The sequence below is a fragment of the Coregonus lavaretus genome (genome assembly GCF_964263955.1).
Source record: "Coregonus lavaretus genome assembly, chromosome: 8".
NCBI classification, from domain to species: Eukaryota; Metazoa; Chordata; class Actinopteri; order Salmoniformes; family Salmonidae; genus Coregonus; species Coregonus lavaretus.
The window spans coordinates 39758538-39780707 of record NC_139995.1 but is presented as its reverse complement, the minus strand read 5'-3'; the positions used below and the strand labels follow the sequence as shown (position 1 = coordinate 39780707).

The 22170-nt window shown below is 44.1% G+C and overlaps 1 protein-coding gene across 1 annotated transcript in view; it reads right to left on the bottom strand.

The window, feature by feature from the left end:
- Window positions 1-3153: 3153 nt before the first annotated feature.
- Window positions 3154-22170, bottom strand: part of slc6a22.2 (solute carrier family 6 member 22, tandem duplicate 2) — a gene marked incomplete at both ends in the record, with an annotated part of 34652 nt that continues 15635 nt past the window's right edge. The window contains 2 exons of the mRNA XM_084166899.1: window positions 3154-3348; window positions 10086-10256. Coding sequence (XP_084023025.1) covers window positions 3154-3348; window positions 10086-10256 — 366 coding nt within the window. The remainder of the gene's footprint in view (window positions 3349-10085; window positions 10257-22170) is intronic.

Here is a 22170-nt window from a genome sequence, read left to right as displayed (position 1 = left end):
GCAGGCAAGAGTGTGCAAGGCGGTATTGCATGTCACTGTCTGTCCATGTGTCAGTCTGTCACCTCAAATGTGTCTCTCGACCTGTGTGCACCTACGTTGTATACTTTCATTTGAAGGCTAGGATGTAGCAACCTCATGATGAGTATAGGGACATTTTTGATTATCATGTAGTAGCCTAAACATATCGCTGTTACATTGAACTGGGTGAATGGAATATGAATGACAGTCATCCAATATGCTGTAATAGAAATAAGGCCATACTCATGAAAACAAAAATCGTCCTCCCACATTTTAAACGGCACTGACAGCCACTATATACAGTGGGGAAAAAAGTATTTAGTCAGCCACCAATTGTGCAAGTTCTCCCACTTAAAAAGATGAGAGAGGCATGTCATTTTCATCATAGGTACACGTCAACTATGACAGACAAATTGAGAAAAAAAAGCCAGAAAATCACATTGTAGATTTTTTTATGAATTTATTTGCAAATTATGGTGGAAAATAAGTATTTGGTCACCTACAAACAAGCAAGATTTCTGGCTCTCACAGACCTGTAACCTCTTCTTTAAGAGGCACCTCTGTCCTCCACTCGTTACCTGTATTAATGGCACCTGTTTGAACTTGTTATCAGTATAAAAGACACCTGTCCACAACCTCAAACAGTCACACTCCAAACTCCACTATGGCCAAGACCAAAGAGCTGTCAAAGGACACCAGAAACAAAATTGTAGACCTGCACCAGGCTGGGAAGACTGAATCTGCAATAGGTAAGCAACTTGGTTTGAAGAAATCAACTGTGGGAGCAATTATTAGGAAATGGAAGACATACAAGACCACTGATAATCTCCCTCGATCTGGGGCTCCACGCAAGATCTCACCCCGTGGGGTCAAAATGATCACAAGAACGGTGAGCAAAAATCCCAGAACCACACGGGGGGACCTAGTGAATGACCTGCAGAGAGCTGGGACCAGGTAACAAAGCCTACCATCAGTAACACACTACGCCGCCAGGGACTCAAATCAGACTCCTGCAGTGCCAGACGTGTCCCCCTGCTTAAGCCAGTACATGTCCAGGCCCGTCTGAAGTTTGCTAGAGTGCATTTGGATGATCCAGAAGAGGATTGGGAGAATGTCATATGGTCAGATGAAACCAAAATAGAACTCGTCGTGTTTGGAAGACAAAGAATGCTGAGTTGCATCCAAAGAACACCATACCTACTGTGAAGCATGGGGGTGGAAACATCATGCTTTGGGGCTGTTTTTCTACAAAGGGACCAGGACGACTGATCCGTGTAAAGGAAAGAATGAATGGGGCCATGTATCGTGAGATTTTGAGTGAAAACCTCCTTCCATCAGCAAGGGCATTGAAGATGAAACGTGGCTGGGTCTTTCAGCATGACAATGATCCCAAACACACTGCCCGGGCAACGAAGGAGTGGCTTCGTAAGAAGCATTTCAAGGTCCTGGAGTGGCCTAGCCAGTCTCCAGATCTCAACCCCATAGAAAATCTTTGGAGGGAGTTGAAAGTCTGTGTTGCCCAGCGACAGCCCCAAAACATCACTGCTCTAGAGGAGATCTGCATGGAGGAATGGGCCAAAATACCAGCAACAGTGTGTGAAAACCTTGAAGACTTACAGAAAACGTTTGACCTGTGTCATTGCCAAGAAAGGGTATATAACAAAGTATTGAGAAACTTTTGTTATTGACCAAATACTTATTTTCCGCCATAATTTGCAAATAAATTCATAAAAAATCCTACAATGTGATTTTTCTGGATTTTTTTTTTCTAATTTTGTCTGTCATAGTTGACGTGTACCTATGATGAAATTTACAGGCCTCTCATCTTTTTAAGTGGGAGAACTTGCACAATTGGTGGCTGACTAAATCTTTTTTTTCCCCACTGTGACTTACCAACTGCAAGATGCAGTCTGTGGTTTGGACACACCTACTCACTAAAGGGTTTTTCTTTATTTTTACTATTTTCTACATTGTATAATAATAGTGAAGACATCAAAACTATGAAATAACACATGGAATCATGTAGTAACCCAAAAAGTGTTAAACAAATCAAAATATATTTGAGATTCTTCAAAGTAGCCACCTTTTGCCTTGATGACAGCTTTGCACACTCTTGGCATTCTCTCAACCAGCTTCATGAGGTAGTCACCTGGAATGCATTTCAATTAACAGGTGTGCCTTGTTAATTTGTTGAATTTCTTTCCTTCTTATTGCATTTGAGCCAATCAGTTGTGTTGTGACAAGGTAGGGGTGGTATACAGAAGATAGCCCTATTTGGTAAAAGACCAAGTCCATATTATGGCAAGAACAGCTCAAATAAGCGAAGAGAAACAACAGTCCATCATTACTTTAAGACATGAAGGTCAGTGAATCTGGAGAGGAGTTAACTGCACCTCAGACTGCAGCCAAGTAACAGACACATCTCAACATCAACTGTTCAGAGGAGACTGTGTGAATCAGGCCTTCATGGTCGAATTGCTGCAAAGAAACCACTACTAAAGGACACCAATAAGAAGAAGAGACCTGCTTTGGACAAAAAACACGAGCAATGGACATTAGACCATTGGAGATTTGTCCTTTGTTCTGGAGTCCAAATTTTTATATTTTTGGTTCAAACCGCCGTGCCTTTGTGAGACGCGGTGTGGGTGAACGGATGATCTCCGCACTATATATATAATTACATTTACAATATTTTGTCATTGCCATTCATCAGATAGCTGTATGTATAGGATGTTTACTGTAACTGTGTCTCCTTGGGTCCCGTCATTTGGGATAGTAGTCTGTCTGCGTGCCATTTCAGAAGATGTAGGGCAGTGCTGTTTTGTACACATGTCTCAATGTGTGTGTCTGCGTGCGTGCCTGTGTGCGTTTCAGTTTTGTGATAAGGGAGTCTGTTTGTGATGAGGATGCTAGAAAAGTGCTTTCAGAGAATTTCACACCCATCTGTGGAAGTGTGTTTTGTTTTGTCTCATTTTATTTCAGATAAATGAGAAACAGAGAGGGAAATAGTTTTAAGAGGAGACATAGTAGGAAAGCTGGACGCCGGCATCGAACCCCTGTCTCCGGGGTCAGAGTTAATGTGCAAAGAGCCGGGAATGTTTCCCACTCCACCACGGGTTCTTTAAGTTTCCATGTTCATGGTGTTAATGGACACCGTCTGTGTGCTGGTGCTGGACTCAGCTGGGAGATGGTGACTGTAGGGGTTTGGCTCGGTGTCCGTAATGTGCAAAGCTCTGTGAACGTCTGAAACACTTCTGAGGGTTTGAGGGCCTCCTTCTGTGACATGGGTTTGGGTAGATCCTCTGCTGGACTGGTTAACGCTTTCATTCTCTGTTAGGAGGGAAGGCAATCATAATATGAAGAAAAAGAGTGGGTGATATGCATATCCCACATTTCAGAATACTGGTGCTGGGCTGAAAAATAAGTAAACGTTAAATGCCGACGTTCTGTACATTACCTTGGAAATAATGGCCTACGCAGCGGGACGAGGCACAGCTCATTTTTCAGACATACAGAACGGAGGCGTTTATTCTGCTTATACCACATACATACTTTCTCATCTTTTGGTCGCTAGAGACGCGACCCAGTCTTTCGTTCGAATAGTTCTATATTTATGGATGCGACCCAGTTGTTCATTCTATACAGTGGGGGAAAAAAGTATTTAGTCAGCCACCAATCGTGCAAGTTCTCCCACTTAAAAAGATGAGAGGCCTGTAATTTTCATCATAGGTACACGTCAACTATGATAGACAAAATGAGAAAAAAAAATCCAGAAAATCACATTGTAGGATTTTTAATGAATTTATTTGCAAATTATGGTGGAAAATAAGTATTTGGTCAATAACAAAAGTTTCTCAATACTTTGTTATATACCCTTTGTTGGCAATGACACAGGTCAAACGTTTTCTGTAAGTCTTCACAAGGTTTTCACACACTGTTGCTGGTATTTTGGCCCATTCCTCCATGCAGATCTCCTCTAGAGCAGTGATGTTTTGGGGCTGTCGCTGGGCAACACGGACTTTCAACTCCCTCCAAAGATTTTCTATGGGGTTGAGATCTGGAGACTGGCTAGGCCACTCCAGGACCTTGAAATGCTTCTTACGAAGCCACTCCTTCGTTGCCCGGGCGGTGTGTTTGGGATCATTGTCATGCTGAAAGACCCAGCCACGTTTCATCTTCAATGCCCTTGCTGATGGAAGGAGGTTTTCACTCAAAATCTCACGATACATGGCCCCATTCATTCTTTCCTTTACACGGATCAGTCGTCCTGGTCCCTTTGCAGAAAAACAGCCCCAAAGCATGATGTTTCCACCCCCATGCTTCACAGTAGGTATGGTGTTCTTTGGATGCAACTCAGCATTCTTTGTCTTCCAAGCACGACAAGTTGAGTTCTTACCAAAAAGTTCTATTTTGGTTTCATCTGACCATATGACATTCTCCCAATCCTCTTCTGGATCATCCAAATGCACTCTAGCAAACTTCAGACGGGCCTGGACATGTACTGGCTTAAGCAGGGGGACACGTCTTGCACTGCAGGATTTGAGTCCCTGGCGGCGTAGTGTGTTACTGATGGTAGGCTTTGTTACTTTGGTCCCAGCTCTCTGCAGGTCATTCACTAGGTCCCCCCGTGTGGTTCTGGGATTTTTGCTCACCGTTCTTGTGATCATTTTGACCCCACGGGGTGAGATCTTGCGTGGAGCCCCAGATCGAGGGAGATTATCAGTGGTCTTGTATGTCTTCCATTTCCTAATAATTGCTCCCACAGTTGGTTTCTTCAAACCAAGCTGCTTACCTATTGCAGATTCAGTCTTCCCAGCCTGGTGCAGGTCTACAATTTTGTTTCTGGTGTCCTTTGACAGCTCTTTGGTCTTGGCCATAGTGGAGTTTGTAGTGTGACTGTTTGAGGTTGTGGACAGGTGTCTTTTATACTGATAACAAGTTCAAACAGGTGCCATTAATACAGGTAACGAGTGGAGGACAGAGGAGCCTCTTAAAGAAGAAGTTACAGGTCTGTGAGAGCCAGAAATCTTGCTTGTTTGTAGGTGACCAAATACTTATTTTCCACCATAATTTGCAAATAAATTCATTAAAAATCCTACAATGTGATTTTCTGGAATTTTTTTCCTCAATTTGTCTGTCATAGTTGACGTGTACCTATGATGAAAATTACAGGCCTCTCTCATCTTTTTAAGTGGGAGAACTTGCACAATTGGTGGCTGACTAAATACTTTTTTCCCCCACTGTATGTTCCATTGCCATGCTCGCTGGCAACGTTCTTATCCCTTGCTAGGTAGCTAGCCAACTAGCTATGGCTAACACAGTCACGATCTCTGCAGTCAGAATAGCACTAGCAAAGTAGCCACGTTTATTTAAGCTGTTTTCTATTGACATTCATTTGGATCCATCCAAATGAATGATAATACCCAATTTTGCCTGGCATAGCTAGAAAAGTTTGCCTTTTCGTCAGGACACTCAACACTGTTCATTATGAGGAGATCACTAGGCTAGAAGCTAGCTAAATAGTTTGTTGCTAGTGTAACGAGTATTAATATTGTCATATGTGTATTTCACCTCAATCCTTTCATTCGTTTTTTTTTATTTTCCATATCCATGGATTGTGAGAGTATCGATTGTTCTGTGGTGTATTGCTCTGGCCTGCAGTACCTTCAAGTAAGCAGTGGGATTTTCCCCTGCTCAGTCTGTTTTGATTCTACTGAGGAGAGCTACACTACATGACCAAAAGTATGTGGACACCTGCTCGTCGAACATCTCATTCCAAAATCATGGGTATTAATATGGAGTTGGTCCCCCTTTTGCTGCAATAACAGCCTCCACTCTTCTGGGAAAGCGTTCCACTAGATGTTGGAACATTGCTGCCGGGACTTTCTTCCATTCAGCCACATGAGCATTAGAGGTCGGACACTGATGTTGGGCGATTAGGTCTGGCTCGCAGTCGGCGTTCCAATTCATCCCAAAGGTGTTCGATGGGGTTGAGGTCAGAGCTCTGTGCAGGCCATTCAAGTTCATCCACACCGACCTCGACAAACCATTTTCTGTATGGACCTCGCTTTGTGCATGTCATGCTGAAACAGGAACAGGCCTTCCCCAAACTATTGCCACAAAGTTGGAAGCACAGAATCGCCTAGAATGTCATTGAATGCTGTAGACTTAAGATTTCCCTTCACTGGAACTAAGGGGCCTAGCCCGAACCATGAAAACAGCCCCAGACCATTATTCCTCCTCCACCAAACTTTACAGTTGGCATTATGCATTGGGGCATGTAGCGTTCTCCTGGCATCTGCCAAACCCTCATTTGTCCATTGGACTGCCAGATGGTGAAGCGTGATTCATCATTACAGAGGACAATGACAGCAAGCTTTACACAACTCCAGCCGACGATTGGCATTGTACATGGTGATCTTAGGCTTGTGTGCGGCTTCTCGGCCATGGAAACCCATTTCAAAGCTCCCGACGAACAGTTATTGTGCTGACGTTGCTTCCAGAGGCAGTTTGGAACTTGGTAGTGAGTGTTGCAACTGAGGACAGGCGATTTTTATGCGCTTCAGCACTGGGCGGTCCCGTTCTGTGAGCTTGTGGCCTACCACTTCGTGGCTGAGCCGTTGTTGCTCCTAGATGTTTCCTTTTCACAATAACAGCACTTACAGTTGACCGGGGAAGCTCTAGCAGGGCAGAAATTTGATGACCTGACTTGTTGGAAAGGTGGCATACTATGACGGTGCCACGTTGAAAGTCACTTATCTCTTCAGTAAGCCCATTCTACTGCCAATGTTTGTCTATGGAGATTGCATGGCTGTGTGCTCGATTTTTATACACCTGTCAGCAACGGGTGTGGCTGAAATAGCTGAATCCACTAATTTGAAGGGGTGTCCACATACTTTTGTATATATAGTGTATGTGTTCACTTGTGTGCTAATGTACATATGGTATGAACAATTAGAACAAGTAAAACTTCATATAATTTTGTTAGAATGTATTCCAACATTGTTGTGTTGCTGACAACCTTTTGTCATTATTATTCTGTAGAAAAAGTATTCTACCGAGTGATGCAATGTTAGGCTAGCTAGCTTCAGTACATGCTGGCTGACTGTCTGTAACTTGGCTTCCCTCGTGCAGGCACTTGCTCACTTTACTTTTCCTCACGATAGGTGTGCATTGTGTGCAGCATTGAGAAGCTCACCATTCATTGTATTGCATTCATTTCATCCAACCCAGGTATGTACCTCTACAGTTGTATTTTTATGTGTATTGCATTTATATGTGGCTAGTTTGTCACTGTTTAAATTATAGCCGGTGTCTTTTGTAATATGAAGTGTTTGACACACGTATTTATTTTTATAATGCAGAGCTGTTATCGCAACTAGAATATTATTAGTTTGGATTAATGGTACTATTTCAATTAAATATTTCTATCCATTGAATGTACAGTATCTGTCGTTTTTGATTCTACTGAGGAGAGGTGTGCACTGTCTGCAGCATTGAGAAGCTCACCATTCATTGTATTGCATTTATTTAGCCCAATCCAGATAAATAAAAGAACAGAAACCGGCAACTAGTGTCCAGAGTCCTGTTCGTTACCAATACTCCAGAACACAACGCACAAAAGTAGCCAGACCAGCTACACTAGCAAACCTGCCAATATGACAACCAAATTCAAAAACATCAGTTGCTGACAACAGTGGGAGGACTTGACAGCATAGTGCCACTTGCGTCATGACCGCAACAGAAGGGACCGGAGAAATTCATGTTCATCTCTCACCATGTTGGGTCATCAGATGCTCGTTGAACCTGCGTTTACAATGTATCAAATTTCGGTTTGTGTGGTTGTTGTTTTAGCTTTCTGTAACTTTGTAGCAAGTACGGTCTGCATGTGTAGGCGCATATTACGTCATGATTTCAAGGTGTTCCGATATCTTTTCCAACTGTCCCGTTATCTGGTTTGAATGCCCTTCTTGCCAATCAGAAACGATTATTCAACAATGCTGTGGTATAATTAAGCAATAAGGCCAGAGCGGGTGTGGTATATGGCCAATATACCACGTCTAAGGGCTGTTCTTAAGCACGACACAACACAGAGTGCCTGGATATAGCCCTTAGCCGTGGTATATTGGCAATATACCACAAACACCCGAGGTGCCTTATTGCTATTATAAAATGGTTAGAAACGTGATTAGAGCAGTAAAAATAAATGTTTTTTCATACCCGTGGTATACGGTCTGATATACCACAGCTTTCATCCAATCAGCATTCAGGGCTCAAACCACCCAGTCTATAATTAAGTGATAATGCCCGAGAAGCCGGTGTTTGGAGGATATATTGTCAAGGGTGTTGTTTCGTCTCGGGCCGGCAAACTGTGCCAATATATCCTGCAAACACCGGCTTCTCTGGCATTATCACTTTTATACAACAGGTTACCAACATATTCAAATAATGATTGACATATTTTAATTAAAAAAACGTTATTTTGATGAATTTATTCATACTATTTCATCGCTCCACAAGATATAGTCCCGACACAAATCTAGGGTTGCTACCCAAGCCAGCTGGTCGTTCGTTCCATCAGTTCAGTTGCTAGAGACGCAACCCAGTCATTCAGTCTTTTTGTTCTGTATCTATGGACGCGACCCAGTCGTTCATTCTAAATGTTCCATTGCCATACTGGCTGGCAACGTTCTTATCCCTTGCTTGCTAGCTAGCCAACTACGGCTAACTTACAGTCACGTCAAAAAGTGCAGCCAGAATAACAGCAAAGTAGCTGCATTTGCATTTGTTTAAGCTGTTTTCTAGAGACATTTATTTGGATACATCCACAACAATAAGCTAATGAGGCGCGATTTCGCCTGGCATAGAAAATGTGCTCACTCGTCAGGACACTGTGTTGTTCAGAGGAGCTAGCCAACAACACTGCTAACACAATCACTTCAAACTGAAGCTGGAAAGACTGCAAACTAGCTGCACTTCGTTTCGTTTTACCTTTTTTCAATTGACATTTCTTTGTATATATCCATAAAAATTATGCCAAGCTGATCCATGATTTCGACTGGCTGAGAAACGCTGCCTGCCTGTCTCTCGTTCCGACAAGTTCATTACTATGGGACAGCTGGAGATCTAATTTGAATATTGAAACAATGTTGCAAATATCGGAGAGACAGACTGCAAGGTTTATACAAATCTCCGCTGTTGAAAACAAAATGTTAGTCTAAAAGAAATTTGAGAATGTCTAGATTTTTATAGTGGAGATCAAGTTTATAAATTGCTTGGCTGGGCTGATGAGACAGTGGATTGCGCAGTCAGATGGAAGAGAGTAAATAGGCATTTTAACGTCATAGATTTAGCCGGTGGTATGATTTTAGGATTAGACCCACCCGTTGTATAATACTGAGATAAAGATAATACTGAGATAAAGGAATGAGGCCCGCTGCCCGCAGACGGAATATTGCTGCTTACCAGACCACCCACTCCACCACTGCTCCGATCTTCTCCCATCAGGTCGGAAATATAGGACAATTAAATGTTGCCTTGTATGCTTCGGGAGGAGTTTCATCCCAGGGGCTATAACTATTGTGAACAATTCCATGTAGCTTCCTCCTATGGGCAGGTGGGTGGGGGGTGAGGTACTACTTATCTGACTGTTACTATTGTTTGTTTCCTTCAGTTTTTTCTTTATGTTTTGTGTATGTTTTACCTCTTTTTAAATCCCTGCTGAAGACACTTTTATAAAGATGCTTATAATGTGTGATTTCAATGTATGATTTTAATTAGCTATCTTTCATTCTCCTTCCTCCTGTCTTTGTTTCTTCATTAGTATTTAATGATGCGAAGCACGTTATCTGTATTGAAAAAATGCTTACAAATAAAGTTATTTGTATTATTATATAATGTGTGAGCTGTGCTAAGATGTTCCTCTTGTAGGACAAATGTGAATCTGAAGGAATCAGAATATACCATTGTCATCAGATTTTGTAGCTACATTAGAGACAGTAGAACATGATGAAACGACTATGATATGGAGCACTTAATCATGTTTCAAACGCAGCGTTTCTTTGTACCTGCCGCAGTGATCCAGGGGTGACACTCATCTTGTACAGCATCCAGAGAGGTACCAGTAATGTCGAGGAGAGAGTGAAGAATCCACCAATGGCGTAGCCCCACCAGGGGTACTCATAAGTGTTGTTGAACTTGAGGGGGGTATACTTGACCAGGGAGAAGACAAGCGTACCCTATAGAAAGAGACAGAAGTGGCAGAGGACATAGTTTAAGCAGAAAGTGTATTCAGGGAAAAACCTGGGCCAACCCGAGTGAGATGAAGGTAAAACGTCAATAGCCTAAGCATTTGTTTCAACAGGTTATAGAAATTCTACATTTTATACTTTAATAATTTAGCAGACGTTCTAATCCAGAGCGATTTACAGTGAGGAAAAACCTGTGGTTCTAAAAAAGCCTCTTGAAAAGCTAGAGGTTCAGCTTCCAGAAAAGCCTGGGGGTCTAAGTAAGTCAAGAAATAGACATTCTTCTTGGTTATCTTACTTCAACAAAGCAAAACCAGAGTTTAAAAGCCATCAGTCATGAGAGAGACTTGCATCTGTTTGAGACATGTCTTGCTGAAGACAGCAGCTTCTATCAGCTGTCAAAAACACTCTCACAAGGTGAGACTAACCAACTAAATACCTCCCTGAGCTCAATTACACCACATCAGGCATCTGTCTTTATACCTACACCACAGCATATCAATACTGTTGGCAAAGTTGTGTCCGATTCAAATATTACCCACTAGGCACAGATGTAAGTTCAACATATTGATTTGATTTACATTTGGTTGAGTTGTCAACTGACATGAATTCAACGTGAAATCAACAACAAATGTCACCATGTCATTGGATTTCAAAAGTTGGGTGATGTAGGACCTGACTGACTACATAGTTAATAGTTTAGTTATAGGACTACAATTACCAATGTTCATTAACGGAAGTAACATTAACATCCGGACTGAGACGGATAGGCTAGTTAATAGATAGCTTAGCTGACAGCTACGGGAACTAACCATGTAACTTTCTAATAGTTATTCAACCTTGTTAAATGATAACACAAGTTGTGATCATTAGCCTGAGACACTACTATATGTGGCGATGAGGAATTTACGAACTGAACGTCTGCAAATGAAGATGACGCCGAAGCAATACAACAAGCGGCAGTACAGTACGCGACCGTGGTACAAAAGGGAGATCAACCCGAGCCCGCTAACGAGGTGAATGCGTCCGCATTTCTGGCACCGATCCAGCCTTTTCTGGCCGCACCAGGCGACCCTTCTCTACAATGGAAAATATGGAAATAACACATTGGAACTTACCTGTTAGCTACCGGATTAAACAAGTCCCGAACGAGCAACAGCTGGCGATTCTGCTTCATTGTTTAGGGACCGAGCAACAGTGCATCTTTGCTACACTACCAAGTGATATTGAAGTTACTGAAATTGAGCATGCTATGGCGCAGCTAGATGCGCATTTTCTAACCAAAACAAACATAACAACCAAACGTGCTAAGTTTTACAGACGAACACCGCAACAGGGTGAATCTGTGGCAATGAATGTAGCAGAGCTCAGGCAGCTAGCAAGTACTTGTGAATGGGGAGAGCTTACAGAGCAGTTGATCAGAGATCAGTTGATAAACAAGACTACAAGCAACAAGTTGAGGGAACGTTTGCTTAATGAGGGATACATTACCCTAACTAGATCTGTCAACATAGCCACAGCAATAGAAGCTACAAAAGAGGAAGTGAAATTCCTGCAGGGGGCAGCACAGGCTACAAAAGCTGATGTGCAGAGAATCAATTACTCACAAAATCATAGGGGTAATTCAAAATGGAAAAATAGAACACAGACTCAGTCAGATGATGCAGAGTGAGGAAAGGGCTCAAATGTGAAATGTCATAACTGGAAGAATGGATCACAAATCAAAAGATGACAACTGCCCAGCTAAAGCGAAAAGATGTAATAACTAACAACTTTGGACAGTAGAGTGTGTGTGGTTCAGCTATAGCTTCAAACTCCGCTATCAGAGCTGATACAGAGAACAAAGATGATAATGATGATAAGGATGGGAAAGTAATGCAAGTATACAAAGTACATAGTCTTCACATTTTGTATTTTTATTATGTATCCCCATTAGCTGCTGCCAAGACAGCAGCTACTCTTCGGGGGGTCCGGCAAAATTAAGGCTCTTATACAATTTTAAAAACATTACAATACCTTCATTACAGAATTCACAACATACTAAGTGTGTGCCCTCAGGCCGACACATGAAGAATACAGAGAATGTTTTTTCTTATCAGTGCACTGTTGGTGGCATAAAAGTGAATAGGACAGTGGGCACTGGAGCCTAGGTGTCTTTGCTGAACTCTGATGTTTACCATGCAAAGCTAGCACAGAAGTTTCCCCTTCAGCCACTGGATACTAAAATCAGTCAGTATGATAGATCTACTGTGCCTGTTGATGGATATATTGTTGTGCCAGTGTCTCACAAAGGTAAAACCGTTCAAGCTAAGCTGTATGTTGCACGCAATGGTGACTGTCTGATGGGGCGACCCCTCCTACAGGCACTGAACTTTAACCTGGTTTAGGGAGACCCTACCATTGCACCTCCACAGCCTGCTCTTCAGATTGCTATGGAATCAGAACCAGAGTGTGTTAAGGAAAATGCACAGATTTTCACAGGTCTAGGCTGTATTAAAGGCTTTGAACATGCACCTAGAGTGAGAAAAGATGCACAGACAGTGGTGCAACCACTGAGAAGATTATCGTTGTCTGTCAGGGAAGAGGTACCAGCTGATCTGAAAAGACTGCAACACGAGGACATAATCGAATCAGTCGACCGTCCAGAATGGATTTCGAACATTACAGTTGCCAGGAAGAAATCAGGAGGAATTCGCACATGCTGTGACTTACGAGAAGTCAACAAGGCAATCATAGTGGGAAAACACCCACTTCCTTCGATTGACGAGCTGATTACTGAGTTTGCCGGCGCCGCAGGTTTTTCAAAGTAGGAGTGGATATCACCAAGTTCCGCTTGCCCCTGAGTCTCGTCACTTCACCGTGTTTATCACGCATGAGGGCGTGTTCCAATACAAACGATTACCCTTCGGATTGTCTTCCGTTTTGGAGTGAGTAGTCATGGTGTACTTCGCTCCACAGGTAATATGACACACATTACATTACAATGGAACTATTTGATTATTGTAATGTTAGCTAGCTACATAGTTGTCTTTGTATCAAAGATAAAAGTGTAGTATAGAGTAACTATCGAGGTTAGCTAGCCAGCTACAATCGTTCGCGGCGACGCCGTTTTTCAAACAAAGTCAACACCGCAGCCATTGCTAGCTAGCCAACACTACCAGCTAGTAGTACTGTAGCAACTAAATACAATATCATTTTAGTCAATGAGAATTTTGCAACGTAAAGCTTCACTTTCTGAACATTCGAGATGTGTAGTCCACTTGTGTAGCTAGCATGACTGACTTTGTGCTAGCTAGCCAACGTTTAATTATTTATGTGTTATGAAAGGAACTAGACACGGACACGAATGATCTGTTTAGTGTGTTAACACACTATTAGTAGTTTGTTGTAACCAAGTATTGGTGCTAAACCGTGTGTTATTGGATGCTAGCATGCTAGTTAGCTATGGTGTCATAGGATACGGTGCCCTGGGCGGTTTTCACAGAAGAATACTGTACCAAGTTAGCTAGCTGAATAAACTAAGTTAGAATCTATTCCTAGAAAACATTGAACCGCTGTAGTTTACAACAATTATAATTTATAAAGTGGAAGTTGGGAGAGTTATATTTGAGCGTTTCAGTGAAAGGTAAGTGAGGGAGGCCCCGCATCTGGTCAGCGCGGCGGTGGCACAGGAATCCTCATCTCTCCCAAGTGGACATTCTCTCTTTTCCCCCTGACCCATCTGTCTATCTCCTCATTTGAATTCCATGCTGTCACAGTCACTAGCCCATTCAAGCTTAACATCCTTATCATTTATCGCCCTCCAGGTTCTCTTGGAGAGTTCATCAATGAGCTTGACGCCTTGATCAATTCCTTTCCTGAGGATGGCTCACCCCTCACAGTTCGAGGTGACTTTAACCTCCCTACGTCTGCCTTTGACTCATTTCTCTCTGCCTCCTTCTTTCCTCTTTTGACCTCACCCCCCCCACACTCACAAGGCAGGCAATACGCTTGACCTCATCTGTACTAGATGCTGTTCTTCTACTAATCTCACTGCAACTCCCCTCCATGTCTCCGACCACTACTTTGTATCCTTTTCTCTCTCGCTCTCCTCCAACACTACTCACTCTGCCCCTACTCAGATGGTAATGTGCCGTCGCAACCTTCGCTCTCTCCCGCTACTCTCTCCTCTTCCATCCTATCATCTCTTCCCCCTGCTGAATCCTTCTCCCTCCGATCTCCTGATTCTGCCTCCTCAACCCTCCTCTCCTCTCTTTCTGAATCTTTTGACACTCTATGTCTCCTATCCACCCGGCCGGCTCGGTCCTCCCCTCCTGCTCCGTGGCTTGACGACTCATTGCGAGCTCTGGGCAGCCGAGCGGAAATGGAGGAAAACTAGACTCCCTGCGAACCTGTCATCTTTTCACGCCCTCCTCTCTACATTTTCTTCCTCTGTTTCTGCTTTTTACCACTCTAAATTTCAAGCCTCTGCCTCTAACCCTAGGAAGCTCTTTACATCTTCTCCTCCCTGCTGAATCCTCCTCATCCTCCCCCTCCCTCCTACTTCTCTGTGGATGACTTCGTCAACCATTTTGAAAAGAAGGTTGACGACATCCGATCCTCATTTATTAAGTCAAATGACACCGCCGGTCCTGCTCACCTTCTCCCTTACCTCACCTCCCTCATCAACTCATCCTTGACCACTGGCTATGTCCCTTCCGTCTTCAAGAGAACGAAAATTGCACCCCTCGTCAAAAAACCTACACTCGATCCCTCCGATGTCAACAACTACAGACCAGTATCCCTTCTTTCTTTTCTCTCCAAACGCTTGAGCGTGCCGTCTCTAGCCAACTCTCCTGCTATCTCTCTCAGAATGACCTTCTTGATCCAAACCAGTCAGGTTTCAAGACTGGTCATTCAACTGAGACTGCTCTTCTCTGTGTCACGGAGGCTCTCCGCACTGCTAAAGCTAACTCTCTATCCTCTCTCCATGATACTGTGAACCATCAGATCCTCCTCTCCACACTCTCCGAGTTGGGCATCTCCGGCGCTGCTCACTCTTGGATTGCGTCCTACCTGACAGGTCGCTCCTACCACGTGGCGTGGCGAGAATCTGTCTCCACACCACGTGCTCTTACCACTGGTGTCCCCCAGGGCTCAGTTCTAGGCCCTCTCCTATTCTCTCTATACACCAAGTCACTTGGCTCTGTCATATCCTCACATGCTCTCTCCTATCATTGCTACGCAGACGACACACAATTAATATTATCCTTTCCCCCTTCTGATAACCAGGTGGCGACTCGCATCTCTGCATGTCTGGTGGACATATCAGTGTGGATGTCGGATCACCACCTCAAGCTGAACCTCAGCAAGACGGAGCTGCTCTTCCTTCTGGGGAAGGACTGCCCGCTCCTTGATCTCGCCATCACGGTTGACAACTCCATTGTGTCCTCCTCCCAGAGTGCACAGAACCTTGGCGTGACCCTGGACAACACCCTGTCGTTCTCCGCTAACATCAAAGTGGTGACCCGATCCTGCAGGTTCATGCTCTACAACATTCGCAGAGTACGTCCCTGCCTTACACAGAAAGCGGCACAGGTCCTAATCCAGGCACTTGTAATCTCCTGTCTGGATTACTGCAACTCGCTGTTGGCTGGGCTCTCTGCCTGTGCCATTAAACCCCTACAACTTATCCAGAACGCTGCAGCCTGTCTGGTGTTCGACCTTCCCAAGTTCTCTCATGTCACCCCGCTCCTCCGCACACTCCACTGGCTTCCAGTTGAGGCTCGCATCTACTACAAGACCATGGTGCTTGCCTACGGAGCTGTGAGGGGAACGGCACCTCCGTACCTTCAGGCTCTGATCAGACCCTACACCCAAACGAGGGCACTACGTTCATCCACCCCTCGCCTGCTAGCCCCCCTACCTCTAGGGAAGCACAGTTCCCGCTCAGCCCAGTCAAAGCTATTCGCTGCTCTGGCACCCCAATGGTGGAACAAGCTCCCCCACGACGCCAGGACAGCAGAGTCACTGACCACCTTCCAGAGACACTTGAAACCCTACCTCTTTAAGGAATACCTGGAATAGTATAACAGTAATCCTTCTACACCCCCCCCCCCCGTCCCCCAGTGGTGGTTGTCCCACAGGCTATCCTAAGTTGAATGCACCAATTTGTAAGTCGCTCTGAATAAGAGCGTCTGCTAAATGACTTAAATGTTAAATGTGTCAAGTGCTTTCCAGAAGATCACAGACATCGTGCTGTCCGGCCTGAAGGGGGCGCCACACTACCTTGATGATATCACGGTCCACGGAAAGGATAAAAAATGAACACGTCAAGAGACTGAAAGAAGTGTTCGCACACCTTGCAAAGTTCAACATGATGCTGAACAGAGGGAAATGTATCTTCAGCACAGATTAAAGTGAGTGCCTTGGCTACAAAGTGAGCACAGCTGGAGTAAAGCTATGCCAGTCCAACGTAATGACAATCAAGAAGATGCCAGCACCAAAGTAAGTGAAAGAGCTTCAAACCTTCTTAGGAATGACAAACTATTACTTGAAGTTCATTCCGGACTACGCAACAACGACGGAACCCCTAAGACAGTTGCTACACCAGGACCCAGAATGGAAATGGATGTCCGCACAAGACCAAGCCTTCGCTGAACTGAAACATGCAATAGCAGAACCACCTGTTCTGGCTTACTTCCACCCAGATCATACAACGTTCCTTACCTGCGACGCTTCGGCAGTTGGATTAGGAGCAGTCTTAATCAGATCGTGGATGGAGAAGAATGACCAGTTGCTTACGCATCGAAGACTCTGTCAGGCTCTGAACAGAGATACTCAGTCGGTGAAAGAGAAGCACTGGCTTGTGAATGGAGCATGGAGAAATGGCATGTGTACTTGTTCGGACGACCGTTTACACTAAGAACAGATCATCAGGCCTTGACCACTCTTCTGTTGGCCTCAGGAACAGGAAGACGGCCCATGAGAATCTCCAGCTAGTCAGATCGGCTTGCCCAGTACATGTACAAAACAGAGGTTTGCCCAGGAAAGTCAAACAATGTTCCTGATACATTTTCAAGACTGGTTCCACAAGACGATAGCACAGAGGAGTCTTACTTTGACAAGGAAGTAGATGAGCTATTCATTCCACAGACCTTAATTGATGAGCTACAAGGAGCCATCACACCGGAAGAGCTAGCAAGAGAAACACTACAAGATCCAAGCAAAGTGCAAACCTACATGAAAGCAGGATGGAAAGGTCCAACGAGACATACTGCTCAGTCCATACTACATGGTACGAGACAAACTTTTCAGTTGTAAAAAATCATGTGTTGGAAGAGGAGATCGTACCATTGCACCAATCACTCTGACACAGAGTCCTCACCCAAGCTCATGAAGGACACCCAGGAACAAGAAAGATGAAGCAGTTCCTTCGCAGCAAAGTATGGTGGCCAAAGATGGACAATGTTGTCACCAACTTAGTGCGCAGGGCACACAGTTTTTCACAAAGTGAAAATTCCCTCATACCAGAAAGAAACCCACTACAACCTACACCATGCCTTAAATGACCTTGGGAGAAGATCCAAGTGGACATCTTTGGAGAACTACAAGCAGCTCCAGCTCATCAGAAGTACCTGATCATTGTGACAGACCTGTACAGCAAATGGCCTGAAGTCTTAGCCACAAGCAATGTGACCACAGCAACAATGATCAATGGACTTTAAGATCTGTTCACATAATGGGGCCAGCCTCAAGTTCTAGTGACTGATTATGGCCTGCAATTCACAAGCTGACTTTACTTGGAGAAGAAAGGAATCGTGCACCAGAAGACCCCATTGTAGCATCCACTAGCCAACGCAGGTGTGGAAAGGTTTGACAAAGTCCTGAAGTATGGTCTTCGTGCCCTGATGCAAGATAGAAAACAGTTCTCTGATGCATTGAAAACACTACTGTTGAGCTACAGATCAATGCCTCACAAGGTGACAGGAAAATCACCCGCCGAGCTCATGATTGGAAGAACCTTCAGAGTCCCGCTGGATACAGTCCATCCACTTTTTGCAGCTGATAAGTCACCTGACGACGCAAAGTTACGGGTAGAAGTACAGAAATGTCAGGATGCTCAAAATAAGTATTACGACTAAAGAAACAATGTAAAAGAGGATTCCTCACTGCAAGTTGGAGACTGTCTTGGTAAAGAGACCACTGAGAGGACACAAGCTGAAAACCAGTTTGTCTGGACCTTATCGAATCATCGATCGACCTGGCAGATAGACATTCCAGCTTTAAGATGGAACCTTCTGGATCACAAAAAGACTGTTTCGTACTAGCCAGCCCGCCGAAGAAGAAATTGATGTTGAGGTGTTCATTCCACAACCTGACCATATTCAAGGTCAACAGCAGAACATTCAAGGTCAAAGACAAGAAGTTGCTCATGGAGATGTGCCAGAAGCAAGAGCACAAGAAGAACATCAAACAGAGCCATGACCAGCTCGTAAACTAAGGCTAACTGCTAGACTCAATGACTTTTTTATGACTTAGGGTCTTAGTTAAAGAAGGGGGGAAATGTAAGACCTGACTGATTACGTACTTCATAGTTTAGTTATAGGGCTATAATTACACATTTTCAATAACACAAGTAATGTTAACATCCGGACTGAGAAGGATAGGCTAGTTTAATAGATAGCTTAGCTGACAGCAATGGGAACTAACCATGTAACTTTCTAATACTTATTCAACCTTGTTAAACAATAACACAAGCTGTTCCGGATGGCTATGTGATCACGCTCTCCGTAGCCGATGTGAGTAAAACTTTTAAGCAGGTCAACATTCACAAGGACGCAGGGCCAGACGGATTACCAGGACGTGTACTCCGAGCATGTGCTGACCAACTGGCAAATGTCTTCACTGACACTTTCAACATGTCCCTGACTGAGTCTGTAATACCTACATGTTTCAAGCAGACCACCATAGTCCCTGTGCCCAAGGACACTAAGATAACCTGCCTAAATGACTACCGACCCGTAGCACTCACATCTGTAGCCATGAAGTGCTTTGAAAGGCTGGTCATGGCTCACATCAACACCATTATCCTAGAAACCCTAGACCCACTCCAATTTGCATACCGCCCCAACAGATCCACAGATGATGCATTCTCTATTGCGCTCCACACTGCCCTTTCCCACCTGGACAAGAGGAACACCTACGTGAGAATGCTGTTCATTGACTACAACCCAGCGTTCAACACCATAGTGCCCTCAAAGCTCATCACTAAGCTAAGGATCCTGGGACTAAACACCTCCCTCTGCAACTGGATCCTGGACATCCTGACGGGCCGCCCCCAGGTGGTAAGGGTAGGTAACAACACATCTGCCACGCTGATCCTCAACATGGGGGCCCCTCAGGGGTGCGTGCTCAGTCCCCTCCTGTACTCCCTGTTCACCCATGACTGCATGGACAGGCACGACTCCAACACCATCATTAAGTTTGCTGATGACACAACAGTGGTAGGTCTGATCACCGACAACGATGAGACAGCTTATAGGGAGGAGGTCCGAGACCTGGCCGTGTGGTGCCAGGATAACAACCTCTCCCTCAACGGGATCAAGACAAAGGAGATGATTGTGGACTACAGGAACAAGAAGAGGACTGAGCACACCCCCATTCTCATCGACGGGGCTGTAGTGGAACAGGTTGAGAGCTTCAAGTTCCTTGGTGTGCACATCACCAACGAACTATCATGGTCCAAACACACCAAGACAGTCGTGAAAAGGGCACGACAAAGCCTATTCCCCCTCAGGAGACTGAAAAGATTCGGCATGGGTCCTCAGATCCTCAAAAAGTTCTACAGCTGCACCATCGAGAGCATCCTGACTGGTTCCATCATCGCCTGGTATGGCAACTGCTCGGCCTCCGACTGCAAGGCACTACAGAGGGTAGTGCGTACAGCCCAGTACATCACTGGGACCAAGCTTCCTGCCATCCAGGACCTCTATACCAGGCGATGTCAGAGGAAGACCCTTAAAATTGTCAAAGACTCCAGCCACCCTAGTCATAGACTGTTCTCTCTGCTACCGCACGGCAAACGGTACCAGAGCGTCAAGTCTACGTCCAAAAAGCTTCTCAACAGCTTCTACCCCCAAGCCATAAGACTCCTGAACAGCTAGCTAATCATTGCTACCCGGACTATTTGCACTGCCCCCCCCCAACCCCACCCCCCTCTTTTACGCTGCTGCTACTCTGTTTATTATTTATGCATAGTCACTTTAACTCTACCCACATGTACATATTACCTCGACTAGCCGGTGCCCCCGCACATTGACTCTGCACCGGTACCCCTCTGTATATAGCCTCCCTACTGTTATTTTATTTTGCTGCTGCGCTTTAGTCATTTGCTTTAAAAAAGAATTACTTAAGACTTTTGTTTAAAAAAATATTTTAAAAATGCATTGTTGGTTAAGGGCTTGTAAGTAAGCATTTCACTGTAATTTCTACACCTGTTGTATTCGGCACATGTGGCAAATAAAATTTGATTTGATAATTGAAACAATGCCCTAATGTTGATGACTTTTTGCAAATCCAATCAGTTTTCCACGTTGATTCAACTAAATGTTTTGAGTTGAAATGACTTGGAAACAATGTTGATTCAACCAGTTGTTGCTCAGTGGGTAGAATGTATGCAAGAAGGCTTTGTATAAAAGTACACTTTCACTCTTAGAAGATGTTTAGACATTCAAGTGCTGGAACTCTTGTATTGGAATATTGGTCCTTTTTTGTGAGAAGAATTTTAAAAAATGATTATTTAAGGTAAAAGAGCAGTACAATAGTAAAGTGTATTACCTCTTCCACTGTATATACTGTAATAACAGATACACTACCAGTCAAAAGTTTTAGAACACCTACTCATTCAAGAGTTTTTCTTTATTTTTACTATTTTCTACATTGTAGAATAATAGTGAAGCCATCAAAACTATGAAATAACACAGATGGAATCATGTAGTAACCAAAAAAGTGTTAAACAAATCAAAATATATTTGAGATTCTTCAAACAGCCACCCTTTGCCTTGACAGCTTTGCACACTCTTGGCATTCTCTCAACCAACTTCATGAGGTAGTCACCTGGAATGCATTTCAATTAATAGGTGTGACTTATTAAAAGTTAATTTGTGGATTTTCTTTCCTTAATGCGTTTGAGCCAATCAGTTGTGGCGTTACAAGGTGGGGGATATACAGAAGATAGCCCTATTTGGTAAAAGACTAAGTCCATATTATGGCAAGAACAGCTCAAATATTTACATTTTAGTCATTTAGCAGACGCTCTTATCCAGAGCGACTTACAGTTAGTGAATATATATTTATTTTTTTGTAATGTTTTTTTATTTATTTTTATACTGGCCCCCCGTGGGAATCGAACCCACAACCCTGGCGTTGCAAACGCCATGCTCTATCAACTGAGCTACATCCCTGCCGGCCATTCCCTCCCCTACCCTGGACAACGCTGGGCCAATTGTGCGCCGCCCATGAGTCTCCCGGTCGCGGCCGGCTGTGACAGAGCCTGGATTCGAACCAGGATCTCTAGTGGCACTGCGATGCAGTGCCTTAGACCACTGCGCCACTCAGGAGAAACTATCATCAATCATCGTGCAGAGAGAAATGACAGTCCATCATTACTTTAAGACATGAAGGTCAGTCAATACGGAAAATGTCAAGAACTTTGAATGTTTCTTCAAGTGCAGTCGCAAAAACTATAAAACGCTATGATGAAACTGGCTCTCATGAGGACTGCCACAGGAATGGAAGACCCAGAGTTACCTCTGCTGCAGACGATAAGTTCATTACAGTTACCAGCCTCAGAATTTGCAGCCCAAATAAATGCTTCACATGGTTAAAGTAACAGACACATCTCAACATCAACTGTTCAGAGGAG